This window comes from Thalassophryne amazonica, chromosome 12 (genome assembly GCF_902500255.1).
Source record: "Thalassophryne amazonica chromosome 12, fThaAma1.1, whole genome shotgun sequence".
NCBI classification, from domain to species: domain Eukaryota; kingdom Metazoa; phylum Chordata; class Actinopteri; order Batrachoidiformes; family Batrachoididae; genus Thalassophryne; species Thalassophryne amazonica.
This window is the reverse complement of record NC_047114.1, coordinates 6,446,839-6,468,342: the sequence shown is the minus strand read 5'-3', so window position 1 is coordinate 6,468,342 and position 21,504 is coordinate 6,446,839. Positions and strand designations below refer to the sequence as shown.

Genomic DNA, 21,504 nt, shown 5'->3' with positions numbered 1-21,504 from the left:
ATTGCGCGTGTGTGTGTGTGTGTGTGTGTTCATGCACACCCACCCAGGCTGGCGTGTTCACTTATATTGATTCTGGTGTGTATCGATCGGCCTTTCGCCCTCACAGTGAAGTAATGAGCAGCGGCTGCAAACGAGCCGTCTGTAAAACACAAACTAACAAAAACGAGAGGCCGGCGGATAATCAGAATGAAGAGAGCTTGAGATTTTTACAGCGTCACATCTTACACAACGCAGAAAGACATTAAGTTTACACACACACAAAAAAGTTTCACACAGATGAGAGTTTGTTGTCACTGTGTTTACCTCGGAGATATAAAAGGTGCTTGTTATGAATCGTGGTGCAGTTAGGCATCACATCATCACATGCTATGAAAAACCTTATAATTACATTCCGTATGTGCACGTTAATTTGTGTTATGATTCTCGTGCTCGCTGGCACTGTAAACACGGCTGCACATCATACGTGTGAAAAGATGCACATTAAAAGAAATCTCAACAAATTATAAATGCTATTAGAGGACGTAGCTGAGACATGTACGCACTTCATTTAGGAGAGGATTACTCAGCTGTTCAAGACTAATAACACCCCAATGAACAACTTGGGATATGTGCCAAAATCTGTCCGTGACGAACAGCTCAAATATGACCACGCCCTTTTGAAAAATGACCACGGCGTTTTTCATCCAGAGTGTTACTTCAAATACAGCTGTATTTACTGAAATGCAGCAGCTACAGATTTTCTGAGGTATTCAAAATGTTCAGAACAACCAGTACACATTTGGGAGGGTCATAGAAAAGTGTAAAATTTTTAATTAGATCCTGTAACCTCAATTTTCCCTGAGGGAGTCTTCCCAAGGGATCAGTAAAGTTCTATCTAATCTAATCTTTAAGAGAAAATGGCTAAAATAAATGGGTCGACTGATTACTGTACATCAAAAGAAAATGAACATTTGCCAAATATAATGAAATTTTATTTTCAGTCATACTGTTATCAATGGAATGTAGATTTAAAGTGAAAAATACAAAACAAACTTTGTTTCTTTAACAGACAGCAGTATCTAGAGATCTTAAATGTTTTAATCAATCAATCAATCAATCAATTTTTTTTATATAGCGCCAAATCACAACAAACAGTTGCCCCAAGGCGCTTTATATTGTAAGGCAAGGCCATACAATAATGATGTAAAACCCCAACGGTCAAAACGACCCCCTGTGAGCAAGCACTTGGCTACAGTGGGAAGGAAAAACTCCCTTTTAACAGGAAGAAACCTCCAGCAGAACCAGGCTCAGGGAGGGGCAGTCTTCTGCTGGGACTGGTTGGGGCTGAGGGAGAGAACCAGGAAAAAGACATGCTGTGGAGGGGAGCAGAGATCGATCACTAATGATTAAATGCAGAGTGGTGCATACAGAGCAAAAAGAGAAAGAAACAGTGCATCATGGGAACCCCGCAGCAGTCTAAGTCTATAGCAGCATAACTAAGGGATGGTTCAGGGTCACCTGATCCAGCCCTAACTATAAGCTTTAGAAAAAGGAAAGTTTTAAGCCTAATCTTAAAAGTAGAGAGGGTGTCTGTCTCCCTGATCTGAATTGGGAGCTGGTTCCACAGGAGAGGAGCCTGAAAGCTGAAGGCTCTGCCTCCCATTCTACTCTTACAAACCCTAGGAACTACAAGTAAGCCTGCAGTCTGAGAGCGAAGCCCTCTATTGGGGTGATATGGTACTACGAGGTCCCTAAGATAAGATGGGACCTGATTATTCAAAACCTTATAAGTAAGAAGAAGAATTTTAAATTCTATTCTAGAATTAACAGGAAGCCAATGAAGAGAGGCCAATATGGGTGAGATATGCTCTCTCCTTCTAGTCCCCGTCAGTACTCTAGCTGCAGCATTTTGAATTAACTGAAGGCTTTTTAGGGAACTTTTAGGACAACCTGATAATGAATTACAATAGTCCAGCCTAGAGGAAATAAATGCATGAATTAGTTTTTCAGCATCACTCTGAGACAAGACCTTTCTGATTTTAGAGATATTGCATAAATGCAAAAAAGCAGTCCTACATATTTGTTTAATATGCGCTTTGAATGACATATCCTGATCAAAAATGACTCCAAGATTTCTCACAGTATTACTAGAGGTCAGGGTAATGCCATCCAGAGTAAGGATCTGGTTAGACACCATGTTTCTAAGATTTGTGGGGCCAAGTACAATAACTTCAGTTTTATCTGAGTTTAAAAGCAGGAAATTAGAGGTCATCCATGTCTTTATGTCTGTAAGACAATCCTGCAGTTTAGCTAATTGGTGTGTGTCCTCTGGCTTCATGGATAGATAAAGCTGGGTATCATCTGCGTAACAATGAAAATTTAAGCAATACCGTCTAATAATACTGCCTAAGGGAAGCATATATAAAGTGAATAAAATTGGTCCTAGCACAGAACCTTGTGGAACTCCATAATTAACTTTAGTCTGTGAAGAAGATTCCCCATTTACATGAACAAATTGTAATCTATTAGACAAATATGATTCAAACCACCGCAGCGCAGTGCCTTTAATACCTATGGCATGCTCTAATCTCTGTAATAAAATTTTATGGTCAACAGTATCAAAAGCAGCACTGAGGTCTAACAGAACAAGCACAGAGATGAGTCCACTGTCCGAGGCCATAAGAAGATCATTTGTAACCTTCACTAATGCTGTTTCTGTACTATGATGAATTCTAAAACCTGACTGAAACTCTTCAAATAGACCATTCCTCTGCAGATGATCAGTTAGCTGTTTTACAACTACCCTTTCAAGAATTTTTGAGAGAAAAGGAAGGTTGGAGATTGGCCTATAATTAGCTAAGATAGCTGGGTCAAGTGATGGCTTTTTAAGTAATGGTTTAATTACTGCCACCTTAAAAGCCTGTGGTATATAGCCAACTAACAAAGATAGATTGATCATATTTAAGATCGAAGCTGTTGTGTGGGCCGCTGAAGAGGAGGTACTGCTGGCCCACCACCACCAGAGGGCGCCCTGCCTGGAGTGCGGGCTCCAGGCACCAGAGGGCGCCGCCGCCTCACGTGAGCAGCTACGGTGACAGCTGTCACCCATCACCTGAGACAGCTGACGGCAATCATCTGTGGGGTATATCAGCAGGACGGCACCTCCACCTCATTGCCGAGATATCGTTTCTACCAGAGAGGTAACGTATCGAAGCTACGGAGTGTATCTTTTTGGATTTGTGCTTAGTTTGTGGATTACTGTTCCAACGAGAGGTGGAGGTAACTTCCCTGCTGTTCGGAGTCCTGGGTGCAAACGCGCCCCCATCTAACTGTCCTTTGTTCCTCGCCAGCAGTACCAGGTCCGACACGCGGAGGCAGTGGCCACCTGGGAGTTCGGGACTTGGCGGCTCCAGTATTCCCGGGGTCCTGTGGCGGAGGAAGCCGTGTGGTTCCGGTCTTACCTTGGAGAGGCGTCTCCTATCTTCGAGCCTGCCCACACGACACTTTTGTGAATTGACTGTTGTCCATTGCTGTGATTGGTTGTATTCGTTGTGCACATTCACAACAGTAAAGCTTTGTTATTTTGACTTACTCCATTGTCCGTTCATTTGCGCCCCCTGTTGTGGGTCCGTGTTCCTACACTTTCCCAACAGAAGCATTAAATAATGGTAGGGCTTCCTTGAGCAGCCTGGTAGGAATGGGGTCTAATAAACATGTTGATGGTTTGGATGAAGTAACTAATGAAAATAACTCAGACAGAACAATCGGAGAGAAAGAGTCTAACCAAATACCGGCATCACTGAAAGCAGCCAAAGATAACGATACGTCTTTGGGATGGTTATGAGTAATTTTTTCTCTAATAGTTAAAATTTTGTTAGCAAAGAAAGTCATGAAGTCATTACTAGTTAAAGTTAATGGAATACTCAGCTCAATAGAGCTCTGACTCTTTGTCAGCCTGGCTACAGTGCTGAAAAGAAACCTGGGGTTGTTCTTATTTTCTTCAATTAGTGATGAGTAGAAAGATGTCCTAGCTTTACGGAGGGCTTTTTTATAGAGCAACAGACTCTTTTTCCAGGCTAAGTGAAGATCTTCTAAATTAGTGAGACGCCATTTCCTCTCCAACTTACGGGTTATCTGCTTTAAGCTACGAGTTTGTGAGTTATACCACGGAGTCAGACACTTCTGATTTAAAGCTCTCTTTTTCAGAGGAGCTACAGCATCCAAAGTTGTCTTCAATGAGGATGTAAAACTATTGACGAGATACTCTATCTCACTTACAGAGTTTAGGTAGCTACTCTGCACTGTGTTGTTATATGGCATTAGAGAACATAAAGAAGGAATCATATCCTTAAACCTAGTTACAGCGCTTTCTGAAAGACTTCTAGTGTAATGAAACTTATTCCCTACTGCTGGGTAGTCCATCAGAGTAAATGTAAATGTTATTAAGAAATGATCAGACAGAAGGGAGTTTTCAGGGAATACTGTTAAGTCTTCTATTTCCATACCATAAGTCAGAACAAGATCTAAGATATGATTAAAGTGGTGGGTGGACTCATTTACTTTTTGAGCAAAGCCAATAGAGTCTAATAATAGATTAAATGCAGTGTTGAGGCTGTCATTCTCAGCATCTGTGTGGATGTTAAAATCGCCCACTATAATTATCTTATCTGAGCTAAGCACTAAGTCAGACAAAAGGTCTGAAAATTCACAGAAAAACTCACAGTAACGACCAGGTGGACGATAGATAATAACAAATAAAACTGGTTTTTGGGACTTCCAATTTGGATGGACAAGACTAAGAGACAAGCTTTCAAATGAATTAAAGCTCTGTCTGGGTTTTTGATTAATTAATAAGCTGGAATGGAAGATTGCTGCTAATCCTCCGCCCCGGCCCGTGCTACGAGCATTCTGACAGTTAGTGTGACTCGGGGGTGTTGACTCATTTAAACTAACATATTCATCCTGCTGTAACCAGGTTTCTGTTAGGCAGAATAAATCAATATGTTGATCAATTATTATATCATTTACCAACAGGGACTTAGAAGAGAGAGACCTAATGTTTAATAGACCACATTTAACTGTTTTAGTCTGTGGTGCAGTTGAAGGTGCTATATTATTTTTTCTTTTTGAATTTTTATGCTTAAATAGATTTTTGCTGGTTATTGGTAGTCTGGGAGCAGGCACCGTCTCTACGGGGATGGAGTAATGAGGGGATGGCAGGGGGAGAGAAGCTGCAGAGAGGTGTGTAAGACTACAACTCTGCTTCCTGGTCCCAACCCTGGATAGTCACGGTTTGGAGGATTTAAGAAAATTGGCCAGATTTCTAGAAATGAGAGCTGCTCCATCCAAAGTGGGATGGATGCCGTCTCTCCTAACAAGACCAGGTTTTCCCCAGAAGCTTTGCCAATTATCTATGAAGCCCACCTCATTTTTTGGACACCACTCAGACAGCCAGCAATTCAAGGAGAACATGCGGCTAAACATGTCACTCCCGGTCCGATTGGGGAGGGGCCCAGAGAAAACTACAGAGTCCGACATTGTTTTTGCAAAGTTACACACCGATTTAATGTTAATTTTAGTGACCTCCGATTGGCGTAACCGGGTGTCATTACTGCCGACGTGAATTACAATCTTACCAAATTTACGCTTAGCCTTAGCCAGCAGTTTCAAATTTCCTTCAATGTCGCCTGCTCTGGCCCCCGGGAGACAATTGACTATGGTTGCTGGTGTCGCTAACTTCACATTTCTCAAAACAGAGTCGCCAATAACCAATAATGATTATAATGATTATAGGGGAAATTTCCCAACAGACAATAATTGAACTTATGACATCACGTTACTGTTTCTTTTTCAAACATGTAAAACCAGCAAAATCCAGATATGAAGACTGTGCTCGTTCAGTCTTAGGGTTTCTGCAGCAATCACCTCTCTTGCATTTTTAGCAATGGATCCCAGCTACCCGATAATACAGCTGTATTTGTCACGGTTTGAGTTTTGCTTGGTGTTCTGGGTTGTTTGTTCTTTTGTGCTGTTAGTTATTTTTTGCGTTTCATTGGGTATGGTTGGCTTCTTCTCTTGCTGGGTGTTTCTCTCTCTCTTTCTCTGGCCACACGCCCTGTTCTGGTGCTTTCCATGCACACCTGTCCCTGATTTGCTGATTACGACCTGCAGTTATTTTAGCTCACTGGGTGTGTTTGTCTCTCGCCAGTTTGTCGTGCCTTGTGCCTTCAATCCAGCTCTGTTCTTGCGTTCCATAGTTCTGCCTGCCTCTTTGTGTGTACCTGACCTCCAGCCTGTTGCTTTGACCACGCCTGATTGCCTGATGTTTCTTGTACTGCTGCTTTTCCTGGACTGCCTTCTCGTGTACCAACCTCCGCTGTCTTCTACAGTAAAACCATCTAAAAACCAGAGCTGTTTGCTTGAGTCATGCATTTGTGTCCTGCAGTTCCAGACCATTCAGCCTGATAGTATTTGAAGTACGACTTGGAACGAAAGGGCATGGTCATGTTTTAAAAGGGTGTGGTCATTTTTCAAAAGGGCAGAGTCATATTCAAGCTGTTCATCCCGGATAGATTTTAGCACATATCCCAAGTTGTTCATTGGGGTGATATTAGTCTAGTTGAGTTCTCCTCTCCTAATGATGTGCACACACGTCTCAGCTGGTCTTCGACTACGCAGCACTTCTGTTTTCGCTCCATTTGTTCATGCATTGATGTTTGCATCGAAAGGCTTGTTTCTGTCACATTTTGGTCACAAACTGAAAATCAGTGTCCGTGAGCACTTCAGCTTTTCCAGAATCATCCATCCACCTGGCCGCTGTGGCAGATCAATGTGCTGATGAATGGGGTTGATTATGACTTTGCACCTCTGCATCCTGTCTGCTAAGCAACATCTAGAAGTGTTGGTCACTAGATTTAGCCACTTTTTGACCTTTGTTAGTGACTAAAAATCCTGTCTGGTGACTTCTATTCCACACAAAGCATTCAGTTTTGTAACAGTGGGATTGTTGGGAATGTTGGGGGACGCTGGGGGATGCAGGTGACTGTGCACTCTAATACATGGAGAAACAATTTAACCATAGTCACTGTTGACACAGTAAACCACGCACCACAGTTCACAAACAACACAGCGTGACATCACCATCATGGTTAGTTAATTTAATGAATCAGTTTAGTCAAAACTCTTTTTATCTGAAGTTGAAATGAAATTTAAAATTTTTACATTTAACTTGTTCACATAAAATCCATTATGATGTGATTTTTCTAGTTTCTGTTTAACTGCATCATAGAGACTTCAAAGTTCTGTTCACTGGTTTTGAACTGTTTCAAACCAGATATAAAAGTGTTTCTGTCAAACTGCTTTAGGGCTGGATCAGGTGACCCTGAACCATCCCTTAGTTATGCTGCTATAGACTTAGACTGCTGGGGGGTTCCCATGATGCACTGAGTGTTTCTTTCTCTTTTTGCTCTGTATGCACCACTCTGCATTTAATCATTAGTGATTGATCTCTGCTGTCTTCCACAGCATGTCTTTTTCCTGATTCTCTCCCCTCAGCCCCAACCAGTCCCAGCAGAAGATTGCCCCTCCCTGAGCCTGGTTCTGCTGGAGGTTTCTTCCTGTTAAAAGGGAGTTTTTCCTTCCCACTGTCGCCAAGTGCTTGCTCATAGGGGGTCGTTTTGACCGGTGGGGTTTTTCTGTAATTATTGTATGGCTTTTGCCTTACAATATAAAGTGCCTTGGGGCAACTGTTGTTGTGATTTGGCGCTATATAAATAAAATTGATTTGATTTGATTTGTTTCAATTCAATTCAATTTTATTTCAATTTTCTTGCAAGATCGACAGTCAAATTTAAATTCATATTTTTAAGATTTTTCAGCTTTATTGTCCAGATTAAAACATTTATAAGACAACTACCGTAATCAATAAATAATTAGTTACATTACTTCACAGAGTAACTAGCAATCTGTTACATCTCAAATGTACCCTTCCCGACACGTAATTAATGCTAGAAATCATTACTGCTAGTTTAACAAGGTTAAAAGAAGAAGGCATGATGGTGTTGGCTGTAGATGCCCTACGCATGCTTTTTAAAATATAAAACAGAGTTTTTTATTAAAAAAAAAAGTGTCGTGCTGGTTTTGAGCCTGCGACATAATAAAGTACTGTGTTGTTATCAGTATATCTTGAAAGAAAACTGAACCACTTATCCACAGGAAGGGTTCCCAACGCCACACTGGCAGCCATGTTTGCACATCTTTGGCTGCAGTTTACGACAACCTTCTGCAGTCACGTGACGCAATTCTGTCTGGGTGTCTGCCATATGAGCAAGGCGTGGTTCACCACCTGTACCTTAACCGGCCTCCAGGGAGAAGATAGCTGGGTAGGATATGGAGTAGAATTTGGGTTTGATTCCCAGTCATGCTACCATGTCTGTCTCCTTGGAGAAGATGGTTCATCTGCATTGTGTCAGACCACCCGGCTTTAAAAAAAAAAAAAAAAAAGGGGGGGGGGGGGCTAACGGCCTTGGATGAGGAAGTAGTCCGTGGGACAGGTGATCTGTCCAACGGGAGTCATAGACCTGCTTCACACAACACAATCCAGAGATGAGCACAAGCACCTGCAGGCCTCAAGGTCTGTGTAGGACTTTTTCTCCTTCTTCTTCTAGTAAAAAAGTTTGTGATCTGAATATTCCAGCAGTCACATCATTGCTCTTTCCAAATGTCTCTTCTCTTCCTCTAGGTGCTGATACTTGCTGAAGATGAGTAGTGGGGGTGAGAACACCCCAGAGCCTCCTCGGGGTGGAGAGTCTGTGAAGAGGAAGAGCTGTCCGTCAGACCTTCTGGAGCCCAGGTGCAGCACCTCTCCCACACCAAATACAAAATCAAACCTCCAGAGCCAGACTGCAGCCTCCTCGCTCACGTGCACTCTCAGTGTAACACCACCATGCAGCCAACGGACAGTAGAGCCAATGTCGGTGCATAACGTCACATTATCGTCTCTGCAATATTGATGCATCGTGTGTGAAACTGCAGCCACCTCTGAACCCTCCATCAGCAGTCACTGAAAAAAAAAATTTTTTTTCGCTTTCTTTTGTTTTCTCACTGCCTCAATGTGACTCGTGTACAATTTGTTGCTAATATGATATTAATATATGCAGTACTACGTAGGCCATGAAAACCTCACTACCTTCTTAAAATATTGATTAACACAGCGGGAACATGGTCAAAATGGAAAAGGTCATTCAGTTTCAAGTTCATACTTAGATGCGGTAAGATGACAGCAGGGATGTAATAAGGACAAACACGTGCTTACTCATTTCTTTCCACATGCATGATCATGCACGTAGAATGTGCAATTTGTTCGTTCAACTTTCTTAGTAGGAACAGTCGCCTCACACTATTCACGTACCATCTTAGCACTGCGTTTATCATGTCCTTATCGATCGTGCACCACACGCTGCACTTTTTCCTTTTGTGCTGCAAGTTTTCTTGTGTCCACAGTAAACTATGGTCTGGAAAACAGCTCTCCTGCTAAGCGTGGTGGTATCTATTTAAACACACACTCAAATATATTCCGTGCATGTAGGCGTGTGCATGGTTTAAAGTGAAGCACGAGTTCTACAAAGATGTGGGCAATTGTTTTTTTGTTTTGTTTTTTTGAGGGGGGGGAGGTCCTGTTTCAGCACCATGGACAGTGACTGGCACATTTCATTCACAAAGCAGTCTACAGAAAGCCAGTGGGAGAGCCCGTCCACACCACACTTGTACGACATCAGTTACATCCCCACTGGGTTTAATTATGTTGTTAGCATGTCTTTCATAAGTTCTTACTGCATTTTGATTCGACTGCGTCCTTACTGTGTATTTTTTGAACATGTTTAAAATCCACATTCTTGGAGAATACACCACATTCTTATCAGTATTTCTACTGCATTCCTAATGCGGTGTACAGGTTGTTACTGCTTCCTCGCAGACATTGTGGAAACATGGTTGAGTGTGATGTGGGTTGAAAGTTAATAGTGGACTGTTTTGCAGTTTTAAACATCTCTTCTGTGAAATCTTGAAAACTGGAGAAGATATTGAAACATACAGTTTGGGCCCTTTGCACAACAGTACATTTTTCACCTTTGACCTGTACCTTTTTCTAATTATGCCGCCACAATGGAGCACATGTTAGAACTGTTGTTATTGATCCCCTGTGTTTGTAAATTCACTTGTGAACAAAATAACTTGATTTTGAGTTTGATTTTATTCAGACCAAAGTTGGTGGAATGACTGAGGGACAACCAAGGAAAAAGCCATTTGACTTTGAGTAAAATTGGTTAAAGTTCAAGGTCACAGGCCAAGAAAGGTCAAAATTTGGTGTCATTGCTTATATATATATATATATATATATATATATATATATATATATATATATATATAAAGTGCTTATTCTGAGGAACTGGTTAAAGATGTCTGTTTTTCCTGTTGACCATGAAGTCATATCATTTCTAATGATCACATGCCCTTTGGCCTCAGGTGACCTTGAAAGGTCATACTCAAGGTCATATCTGTTTAACTCGAACACTTTGGAACCATCGTGGATTAAATGCAATGTGAGGGTTGTGTGTTGGTCAACAATAAAATGGTCCAGTTTTCAAGAGAACTGATTAAACTTCATGGCTACACAGAACCAAATATTGTACTAAAGTGCCTCACCTGTGCCACCTGCAGGTGTAGTACCTACAGGTTCTATCTGCTGAGCTGCAAACCTCCAGAGCTTCAGAGACATTAGGAGCAGTAATACGTGAAAAGCAGACTTTTTGGGCTTCAAATGAGATTAACAAGCTTAACTGATAAAAGACTAATGTTTGACAGGTAAGTGTTATTTAGGATGCACCGTCCGCTCTCATTGGTCCACTAAAATAAGTCCCTAATACTCCAAAAAGTACCCAGATTTACCAGTTAAAATTTGCATTTTTATCTTCAGAGCAGGTGGAAAGTACCATATATTATGGCAGTGACCTGCATTCTCTGTTAACGAGCTCAAATGTCAGGAAAATGTTGTGAAAAGCAGTTTATCTTACAAAGTTTTGCAGCTAATTGAGCTCCATTTATAAATATAACATGACAAATTCAGATTGGTTTGACTTGAATTTGTCGTAGCCCACGTATAACTGAAGTTATTTTTGAAAATTCTATTACTATAAAAAACTTAAGAGCAGCTTTATGATTTCATAAAATTATCCAAATTATATTCATTGAAATGCTGAGTGACTTCAGGCAGTGATGCTGTGCAGATCTGAGCAACGTGTTTGTACGACTGTTATTGTGCTGATTAGTCACAAATATTCAACATTTGGGGTGCAACAGGTCACAAAACTCACAGATTGGATCGGATCTTGGTTCTTAGTCATACATGGGATGATTATTTAGATCAGCAATAAAAGGGGAGACAAATATGACTGCTTTACGAGTGACGCACCACTCGGAAAGAGTCGTGAAAAGTTTTTTTTTTTTCTCCTATCCCCTCTAGAGCTATGAGAGCTGGGAAGCTACTTCAGCCAATTTAGGCCGATCCAAGTGCACAACGGCAGAGGCTGTCTGCTTTTAATGTGCTTATATTCACACAAATGCACAGTTGCTTTGATCTCACTGCATCGAGATTTACACAGTTCTTACTTTTAAAACATGTCACTGTGACAATAAATCTGCATTTCACTCTATTGCATAAACTTTCCTGTTGTGTACGGATGACAGCTCAACTGTAGTCCGTTACACCACCATTCAGCAGAAACATTTATTAGTTCTTTTTTGCTATGCAGGATTGAGAATGTCTGTCTGTCTGTCTGTCCTCCAGCCCAAAGAAGAGCACCGAGAGGAGGAACCGGGAGCAGGAGAACAAGTACATCGAGGAGCTGGCTGAGCTGATCTTCGCCAACATTAATGACATGGACGACCTCAACGTCAAGCCCGACAAATGCCCCATCCTCAAAGAAACAGTGAAGCAGATCAGGCAGATCAAAGAGCAAGGTGAAGTTTTGCACCACGTGTGCATGGAGCATTTCTGACTGAGGCCCAATCTCAATTCTCTTTTGTACCCCTTCCCCTTGGCCCTACCCCTACGCCTACCCCTTTAAAACAAGGGGTAAGGTGAAGGGGTATCCCTCTAGCCCTATGAATTGAGACACCCCTCTGCCTTACGGGAAAAAAAACTGCCTGTCTCAAACTGCCGTCTTCACTGTCTGTCAACGTGGCAACTGAAACGCAACTTGTTGCAGTAGCCTGTTTGCTCTTTTTATTTTCTCGCTTTTCTGCGTAAATGCAAAGAAATGGAAGAAGTCGCAGATTTCTTCGATGAATCGCAATCATGTCAGAGAATTTTGTGGTATTAATAATTAATTTAATTAATTAGTAATTTAGGGCAGCACAGTGACTTAGTGGTTGGTACTGTTGCCTCACAGTGAGAAGGTCGTGGGTTCAATTCCCGTGGCCTTTCTGTGTGGAGTTTGCATGTTCTCCCCGTGTTTGCGTGGGTTTCTTCCGGGTGCTCCGGTTTCCTCACACATCCAAAGACATGTGGGGTAGGTGGATTGGAATCTTTAAAATTGTCCGTAGTTGTGTGTGTGGGTTTGTCTGTGTTTGTTTGTCTGTTTGTGGCCCTGCGACGGACTGGGGTCCTGTCCTGGGTGAACCCCGCCTCGCGCCCTGTGACTGCTGGGATAGGCTCCAGCCCCCCGGATGAATGAATGAATGAATGAATTAGTCATTTATAATAATAATAAATGAATAGTATTAATTAATTTATGTTAATAATGCTAATAATAGTAATACTTAATATTGTTAATTGATTAATCAATACTTGATTGATTAGTAATTAATTAATTAGTAATTAAAATAAACACTTGAAATATATCAGTCTGTGTGCAATGAATGTATACATTATACATGTTTCACTTTTTGAATGGAATTACTGAAATAAATAAACTTTTTCATGATATTCTAATTATATGACCAGCACCTGTATGTATGTTATGGGCTGCATCTAGTTGTTTACCTTATATTTCTTTTTCAAATTTTTTCATTTTTTGCATCCAGCCCTATTTCCTTTAGAAATTTCCTTGACAAATAATAGCAGGACGTCAGGTTATGTGTTACACATATACATGTGTGTGTATACATTTTCCAGCTTACTCCCATTGATGAAACGTCTCATTTTCTGCCTCATTTTCTTATTAGGAGTTGAGTGTGTTCAGGGCTCCCTGTTTGTTTACAAAATACACACACGTTACAGACCTTGAAATCCAACAGCAGGGGTCGCTATTATCCAAAGATTAATGAAGATACAAATTAACGTGCTTATCCTTTATCATGATTTTCTCCATTGTGAGAAATAAAAGTGTCTTATCGTAGCGTTTGTGTGTATGTGCATCGTAACGCCTCAGCACGCGAGCAAAGTTACGATTCTTCAGAACGACACTATACGCAACATGCATCCAGCAGCATACATGTTGCTGTCATAGACAACTGCCTGTAAAGTTTTGTTTTTTTTTTGGCAAGTTAAACAGTGTCATTTGTAATGAAAGCCGCTTCATTTGTGCGGCTCTTTTGGAGCCATGTTTGTTTCTTTGGAGACAGTGGTAAGCTCCTCCTACCCCTCCAAACAGAGTGTGCATCCAGATTCACTCCGTTTGAAGGGGTTTGTAGCCCTCCGCCTACCCCTCCGCCTCGCTCCAACAAGAGAATTGAGACACCCCTCTGTCTCTCGTGTCCGCACCAAACGGAGGGGAAGGGGTAAGGGGAAGGGCCGAGGGGGAGAATTGAGATTCAGCCTTAGTTTGTCTTGTCCTTTTAATGGCGGCACCAAGAATCACCAGAACATCTGTGCTTTCTGAAAGGAACGACCTCCACTCTACAGCTTTTCCTTTCACAGAGTCCCTGCTGGAACGTTTCTTGGTCTCGTTTCCATTAAACTGTAACACATTTTTGTTTAGTCAGTTGTATTTCACTCATTCATTCACTGGCTCAAACCAACAAATCTTGCTTTAGTGAGTTGGCTACTAATTATTTTTAAACAAATTATGGTTTAGAGTTATATGATAAGACTCCATATTACATATGCATTCTGAGCACAGTCGCTATATAATTTCTCTGGTTTAAATACTACAGAACTATAGTATTTAATCGTAATTGCTACATGGGCTGTTCCATCTCAATTCATCAAATATGGGGAAAACTGCACCTGGCAATCTCAGATTTTCTGGCAAAATAAATATATAAGTAACAATTAAATAATAAAAATTTCCAGGTTGAAGGTAGTTTTCATAACAGACAAAGTTCAAAATGTTAGGTGTTTGCCATTGTTTATCTTATAAAACCAGCTTCTCTAAAAACGCTTGAGCTAGACCTTCAGATTTTTCAGGTAAATTTCTGGTGCTATGACTCTGTGGATGTGGAGTTTCAGTACTGTAGCTGTAGTTGAGCATAGAATGACAGGTCTTTGAATTTTCTCAGACTGTGGGAACACTTGCAGCAGATTTGAATGCCTTTAGTTACCACAGTGCAAAAGTTTAAGGACCGATATTTTACATACAACTTCTCTTTTACAACATGAAATTATACTGTATTTTCTAATAAAATTCTTGGAATTGTTTAGCTTGCGAGAATTGAGGATGTGGGGGGGGTGCAACCAAAATCAACTTCATAATATTTAAGAATTGTAACGGCATTCTCTCTCTTTTTCCAAAAATAGAATATTTGGAATAAATGCAATATTTTTAAATACTAAGATCACCACCTTATACAAACAGAAGGGCGATGAAGGAGACAACAAACTAGGCATTTCCCTATTAAGTGTCACAGGAAAGGTACTAACTAAGATCAGTCTCAGTCAACAATACTAGGGGAGCTACTACCACTACCTTTGCGCCCCCCCCAGGACTAAACCAAACCAACTATTTTAGGTTCCTTAGATGACCCCAAAGCACAATTAGGATGTTCCCAATAATAAAAACTGACCTCAAGCCAGTTATCCAAGATGGTATCCAAGCTGGCCACCAAAATACAGTTTTTCCACTAAAACACCTTTAAACAACTTAAATATCACAGAGATTCAATGGGAAGACCATTGCAGTTCACAGTAAACTCATTTGTGCCTAAACTAAATTCATTCATGGATTTAAGATTCAAAATGGCATCAAAAATGGCCACCAATAGACCCTTATCATTGAATCTCTTTGCTGAAGAAATTTATCCTGAATCTCAATGCACATTTCATCCAGGCAGTACCACATATGTACCACATATATGATCTTCTGTGTCCGGCAGTTTCTGGAAACGTCTCTTGAACAACAGAAAGAACAACCTTTTCATGTTGCCTTTATTGATCTGACCAAGCTGTTCAATCTGATTGGCAGATAATCCTTGTTTCCTGACGCAAAATCAGGTTACAGACACCGGCTGATGTTAAATGTATTCCTGGGGCCAGAGCGCCCGACATTGCCCCCCATCTTAGGGTGCTGATGCTGCAGAAGAGTAGACAGAGAATGGAACAGTCACATAGTTATTCACATTGGCGCCAATGATGTCAGGATGAGGCGCTCTGAGGTCACAAAATGGACATAGAGAGGACTTGTGACCTTGCCAGAAAGATGTCGGCATCAATTAATAGTCTCTGGTCCCCTCCCCTTCCGGGATAATGATGAGGCGTTTAGCAGGCTGATATCGTTAAATAGGTGGTTGGCACAATTTTGTAGACAGCAAGGCTTTAGTTTTATTGATAACTGGCCTTCGTTCTGGGGCTGCCGTGGCTTGCTGATGCCAGATGGCCTTCGCCCTACTGGGGAATGTGCCACCATCTTGTCTGTGAACATAGATAGAGATCTACAGGGAGGGTAACATTAGGACTTTACAGTAGGCCACAGAGCAGGTCTGAGACCTTGTGGCAGGGGAGGAACTTCATCAAGTTGAGACTGTGGCCTGCTTTCGTAGACATGTCCATAAAAATCATAAAGGGATATGCTTTGCAAACTTAATACCATTACTACATTGGATGATGTTGAAATTGAGGATGGCCAGTTGGCTGTTCCAGCAATATCAAATATTTTGTGTCTGCTACCCACAACCCATGTGGAATGCCTCAAACCTAAACCTACTTCCAGGCATCTTATATATGCTACTCTGGAACCACCCCTAAATCCAAACAGTCCAACTGTCAACTCCACTGAGGTCCTTAGACTGGGTCTCATTAACATAATAAATCAATTGTAAAAGTGTTAGGAAAAAAGAACAATATTAGGCAATTTGAAACGTTGGTGAGGGACTAACAAATGAATATGTTTCTCTAAATGTAAATCACAGTCGGACATTTGTTTGGATGGTTTTATTCCGCTTGTTGAAATAAAATTGGATAAATTATAGGCAGTAAATTGATTTTTAAAATGGCTCATGGTAGGTGGTGAATTGATACAGTAGTGTTCAGAATAATAGTAGTGCTGTGTGACTAAAAAGATGAATCCAGGTTTTGAGTATATTTCTTATTGTTACATGGGAAACAAGGTACCAGTAGATTCAGTAGATTCTCACAAATCAAACAAGACCAAGCATTCATGATATGCACACTCTTAAGGCTATGAAATTGGGCTATTAGTAATAAAAAGTAGAAAAGGGGGTGTTCACAATAATAGTAGCATCAGTAGCATCTGCTGTTGACGCTACAAACTCAAACCTATTATGTTCAAACTGCTTTTTTAGCAAACCTGTGAATCACTAAACTAGTATTTAGTTGTATAACCACAGTTTTTCATGATTTATTCACATCTGTGAGGCATTAATTTTGTTGGTTTGGAACCAAGATTTTGCTCGTTTACTAGTGTGCTTGGGGTCATTGTCTTGTTGAAACACCCATTTCAAGGGCATGTCCTCTTCAGCATAAGGCAACATGACCTCTTCAAGTATTTCGAAGTATTTCGACATATCCAAACTGATCCATGATACCTGGTATGCGATATATAGGCCCAACACCATAGTAGGAGAAACATGCCCATATCATGATGCTTGCACCACCATGCTTCACTGTCTTCACTGTGAACTGTGGCTTGAATTCAGAGTTTGGGGGTCGTCTCACAAGCTGTCTGCGGCCCTTGGACCCAAAAAGAACAGTTTTACTCTCATCAGTCCACAAAATATTCCTTCATTTCTCTTTAGGCCAGTTGATGTGTTCTTTGGCAAATTGTAACCTCTTCTGCACGTCTTTTATTTAACAGAGGGACTTTGTGGGGGATTCTTGCAAATAAATTAGCTTCATACAGGCGTCTTTTAACTGTCACAGCACTTACAGGTAACTCCAGACTATCTTTGATCATCCTGGAGCTGATCAATGGGTGAGCCTTTGCCATTCTGGTTATTCTTCTATCCATTTTGATGGTTGTTTTTCGTTTTCTTCCACGCGTCTCTGTTGTTTTTTTTTGTTTGTTTTTTTTTTTTTCCATTTTAAAGCATTGGAGATCATTGTAGATGAACAGCCTATAATTTTTTGCACCTGCGTATAAGTTTTCCCCTCTCCAATCAACTTTTTAATCAAACTACACTGTTCTTCTGAACATTGTCTTGAACGTCCCATTTTCCTCAGGCTTTCAAAGAGAAAAGCATGTTCAACAGGTGCTGGCTTCATCCTTAAATACGGGACACCTGATTCACACCTGTTTGTCCCACAAAAGTGACGAACTCACTGACTGAATGCCACACTACTATTATTGTGAACACCCCCTTTTCTACTTTTTTTTACTAATAGCCCAGTTTCATAGCCTTAAGAGTGTGCATATCATGAATGCTTGGTCTTGTTGGATTTGTGAGAATCTACTGGTACCTTGTTTCCCATGTAACAATAAGAAATATACTCAAAACCTGGATTAATCTTTTTAGTCACATAGCACTACTATTATTCTGAACACTACTGTATGTCAGACCTGTGATGAGTCTTTTAACTGTTCTTTATTAAAACGTATTTACAGAGCAGACTCTGGGGGGTGGAGCTGACGAGGTGCAGAAGGCTGACGTCTCGTCCACCGCACAGGCCGTCATTGATAAAGGCTCTCTTGGACCCATGATGCTGGAGGTACTCACAGATCCAACAGGAACCACAGCATCACGTACACAGTACTCGTCACTTTTAGACTTCAGGTTTTTATGCTTTTAATGACAAGTACATTTTTTGCATCATACACTAATCATCACAATCAGTTTGCATCATACAATAATTTTTAAAGGTATGCTCTTTAATGTCAGTGTGAAACCAAATCTCTGCAACATGCTGAAATTTAAATAAAAATTGGAAAACAAAAATTAATAATGTGTAATTTTATTTTAATTTTTGCAAGTCACAGTGCGTCTCTCTGGGCTGATTTAAATTGTTATTTAAGAAATGTAAACAGTGTTTTCCTGAATAGTCAGTGTTCCTGGAAGACAACGTCTTCAAAACCTGAGCGAGCGTGTGCACGGGAGATTCGCGAGGGAAGACACCAAAACACGTACAACTAGTTTCACTCGCTGTGACTTTTGCTTATCACTTCTCCAATCGTGTAGAAAATGAGGCGGTGTCAGTATCTCATTGAGAAGGGAGGGGCGGGGCCTAAAGCAGCACACACACACTTATTTTTGCCACCTTTGAGGAAGCTGCATTGAACTTTAAAGTGATTTCTCACAATATGAGACTTTTGTTCCATACATGTGAGGAGTTCAAAGACACACACGCACAGTGTGTGTTTACAGACTTGATCTTGACTGTTAAAAGATACAGGAAACATTTCCTTTAATTAATCTGGACTTCTAATTTACAACTAATTGAAATCAAAGATTTATCATTTCTTTCCATCAGGATGCTCACTCGTGCTACACGCCACGTCATGCTACAAGTTACTTTTTAAAGTGATGATTTGCATTCAGTCACTGTGATTTATGCACTGTGTGATTTGGCCATTTGGGATTAACAAAAGATATTTCTTTGACATTGATTTCTGTTCCATTGATCTGTCTTCATCTGTCCTTGTTTCCTCCACTTGTCCACTTCCTTCTCCGCCTTCCTCATAGGCCCTGGATGGTTTCTTCTTTGTGGTCAACATGGAGGGCAACATCGTGTTTGTGTCGGAGAACGTCAGTCAGTATCTGCGCTACCAGCAGGAGGAGCTGATGAGTACGAGTGTCTACAGCGTGCTCCACGTTGGAGACCATGCAGAGTTCATCAGGAACCTCCTGCCCAAGAGTCTGGGTAGGAACCACAAGTTGTTAGCCAGGAGGGCTGACGTGCTCTCTGTTATCTGTGGTAAAAGTTGCAATCTGTAAAACTGGCAGCTGTTTGGAATAAACCTGTTTCTGAGCATGAAATACTGCCTTTGATTTACGTCCAGTCAATCATCGGAGCAGCAGGAACAGCCACACATTTAACTGTCGTATGTTGGTTAACCCTCACGCCGACGGCAAAGCCCAGCCCGCCAACAACCAGCAGGAGGCGCTGCAGCAGAAGTACGAGACCATGCAGTGTTTCGCCATCTCACAACCCAAGTCTGTGAAGGAAGAGGGCGAAGGTAGAGAGGACGGTTCCTTTTTCTGCCCACCTGCATCTTCTGAAATATGTAGATACAGCATCAAGTAAAAAAAAAAAAAAATATATATATATATATATATATATATGTCTTCTAAATATTTTTACATGAAGAAGCCTGAACTGTTAACTTGATGTCGTAAAACAAAGTAAGCCTTGGGGTGTGTTTGTGTGTGTGTGCGTGGGCGGGGTCTTGTCTGGGGTGCAGTGCTGAGGAGTTTCCTGCTGCACGGTGGCACTGGGCTCAAACCTTCAGGCACTTCATGCCGTGCTGCCATACAAGGCACTCACTACACACCGGGAGCAATGGGGGATTAAAGACCTTGCCCAAGGGTCCTTAGTGATTTTCCAGTCAGGCTGGGATTTGAACCGAGGATCTTCTGGTCTCAAGCCCAGTGCCTTAACCACTAGACCATCACCACCCCTGGTTCCATGTTGGAGTGGTGGCGCTTTCTGAGGTCAACACCCTGGAAGTGTCCAAATCTCAGTGGCTGCATGCACCTGCTCTTGGTCTGGTTGCTCCAGTGGTCTGCGTACTGAGGAAGTGGCAGCTAATGTGGCGTGCCGCCTGCTTCAGGTGGTATTGGAGATAACATCTGCCAAACGTAAGCATTTTTGGGGGGTTTCTCGTCTCTTGTCTCAGTCTCCACTGTGACTACGGTGAGTGACATGTCACTGAGGGAGACCTTTTTCCTCTCAGCATCTCTCTGTGATTGATGGCTCCTTCAGAGATGACAGACTGATCAATCAATCAATCATTTTTTTTTATATAGCGCCAAATCACAACAAACAGTTGCCCCAAGGCGCTTTATATTGTAAGGCAAGGCCATACAATAATTATGTAAAACCCCAACGGTCAAAACGACCCCCTGTGAGCAAGCACTTGGCTACAGTGGGAAGGAAAAACTCCCTTTTAACAGGAAGAAACCTCCAGCAGAACCAGGCTCAGGGAGGGGCAGTCTTCTGCTGGGACTGGTTGGGGCTGAGGGAGAGAACCAGGAAAAAGACATGCTGTGGAGGGGAGCAGAGATCGATCACTAATGATTAAATGCAGAGCGGTGCATACAGAGCAAAAAGAGAAACAATGCATCATGGGAACCCCCCAGCAGTCTACGTCTATAGCAGCATAACTAAGGGATGGTTCAGGGTCACCTGATCCAGCCCTAACTATAAGCTTTAGCAAAAAGGAAAGTTTTAAGCCTAATCTTAGAAGTAGAGAGGGTGTCTGTCTCCCTGATCTGAATTGGGAGCTGGTTCCACAGGAGAGGAGCCTGAAAGCTGAAGGCTCTGCCTCCCATTCTACTCTTACAAACCCTAGGAACTACAAGTAAGCCTGCAGTCTGAGAGCGAAGCGCTCTATTGGGGTGATATGGTACTACGAGGTCCCTAAGATAAGATGGGACCTGATTATTCAAAACCTTATAAGTAAGAAGAAGAATTTTAAATTCTATTCTAGAATTAACAGGAAGCCAATGAAGAGAGGCCAATATGGGTGAGATATGCTCTCTCCTTCTAGTCCCCGTCAGTACTCTAGCTGCAGCATTTTGAATTAACTGAAGGCTTTTTAGGGAACTTTTAGGACAACCTGATAATAATGAATTACAATAGTCCAGCCTAGAGGAAATAAATGCATGAATTAGTTTTTCAGCATCACTCTGAGACAAGACCATTCTGATTTTAGAGATATTGCGTAAATGCAAAAAAGCAGTCCTACATATTTGTTTAATATGCGCTTTGAATGACATATCCTGATCAAAAATGACTCCAAGATTTCTCACAGTATTACTAGAGGTCAGGGTAATGCCATCCAGAGTAAGGATCTGGTTAGACACCATGTTTCTAAGATTTGTGGGGCCAAGTACAATAACTTCAGTTTTATCTGAGTTTAAAAGCAGGAAATTAGAGGTCATCCATGTCTTTATGTCTGTAAGACAATCCTGCAGTTT

The 21,504-nt window shown here is 41.4% G+C and overlaps 1 protein-coding gene across 3 annotated transcripts in view; it reads left to right on the top strand.

The window, feature by feature from the left end:
* LOC117521548 (nuclear receptor coactivator 2-like) overlaps positions 1-21,504 on the top strand; it is a 109,621-nt gene that overhangs the window by 52,176 nt on the left and 35,941 nt on the right. For all 3 annotated transcript variants that reach the window (XM_034182870.1, XM_034182871.1, XM_034182869.1), the window contains exons 3-7: positions 8,720-8,830; positions 11,822-11,994; positions 17,973-18,076; positions 19,048-19,225; positions 19,365-19,541. In XM_034182870.1, coding sequence (XP_034038761.1) covers positions 8,739-8,830; positions 11,822-11,994; positions 17,973-18,076; positions 19,048-19,225; positions 19,365-19,541 — 724 coding nt within the window. In that variant the 5' untranslated portion in view covers positions 8,720-8,738. The remainder of the gene's footprint in view (positions 1-8,719; positions 8,831-11,821; positions 11,995-17,972; positions 18,077-19,047; positions 19,226-19,364; positions 19,542-21,504) is intronic.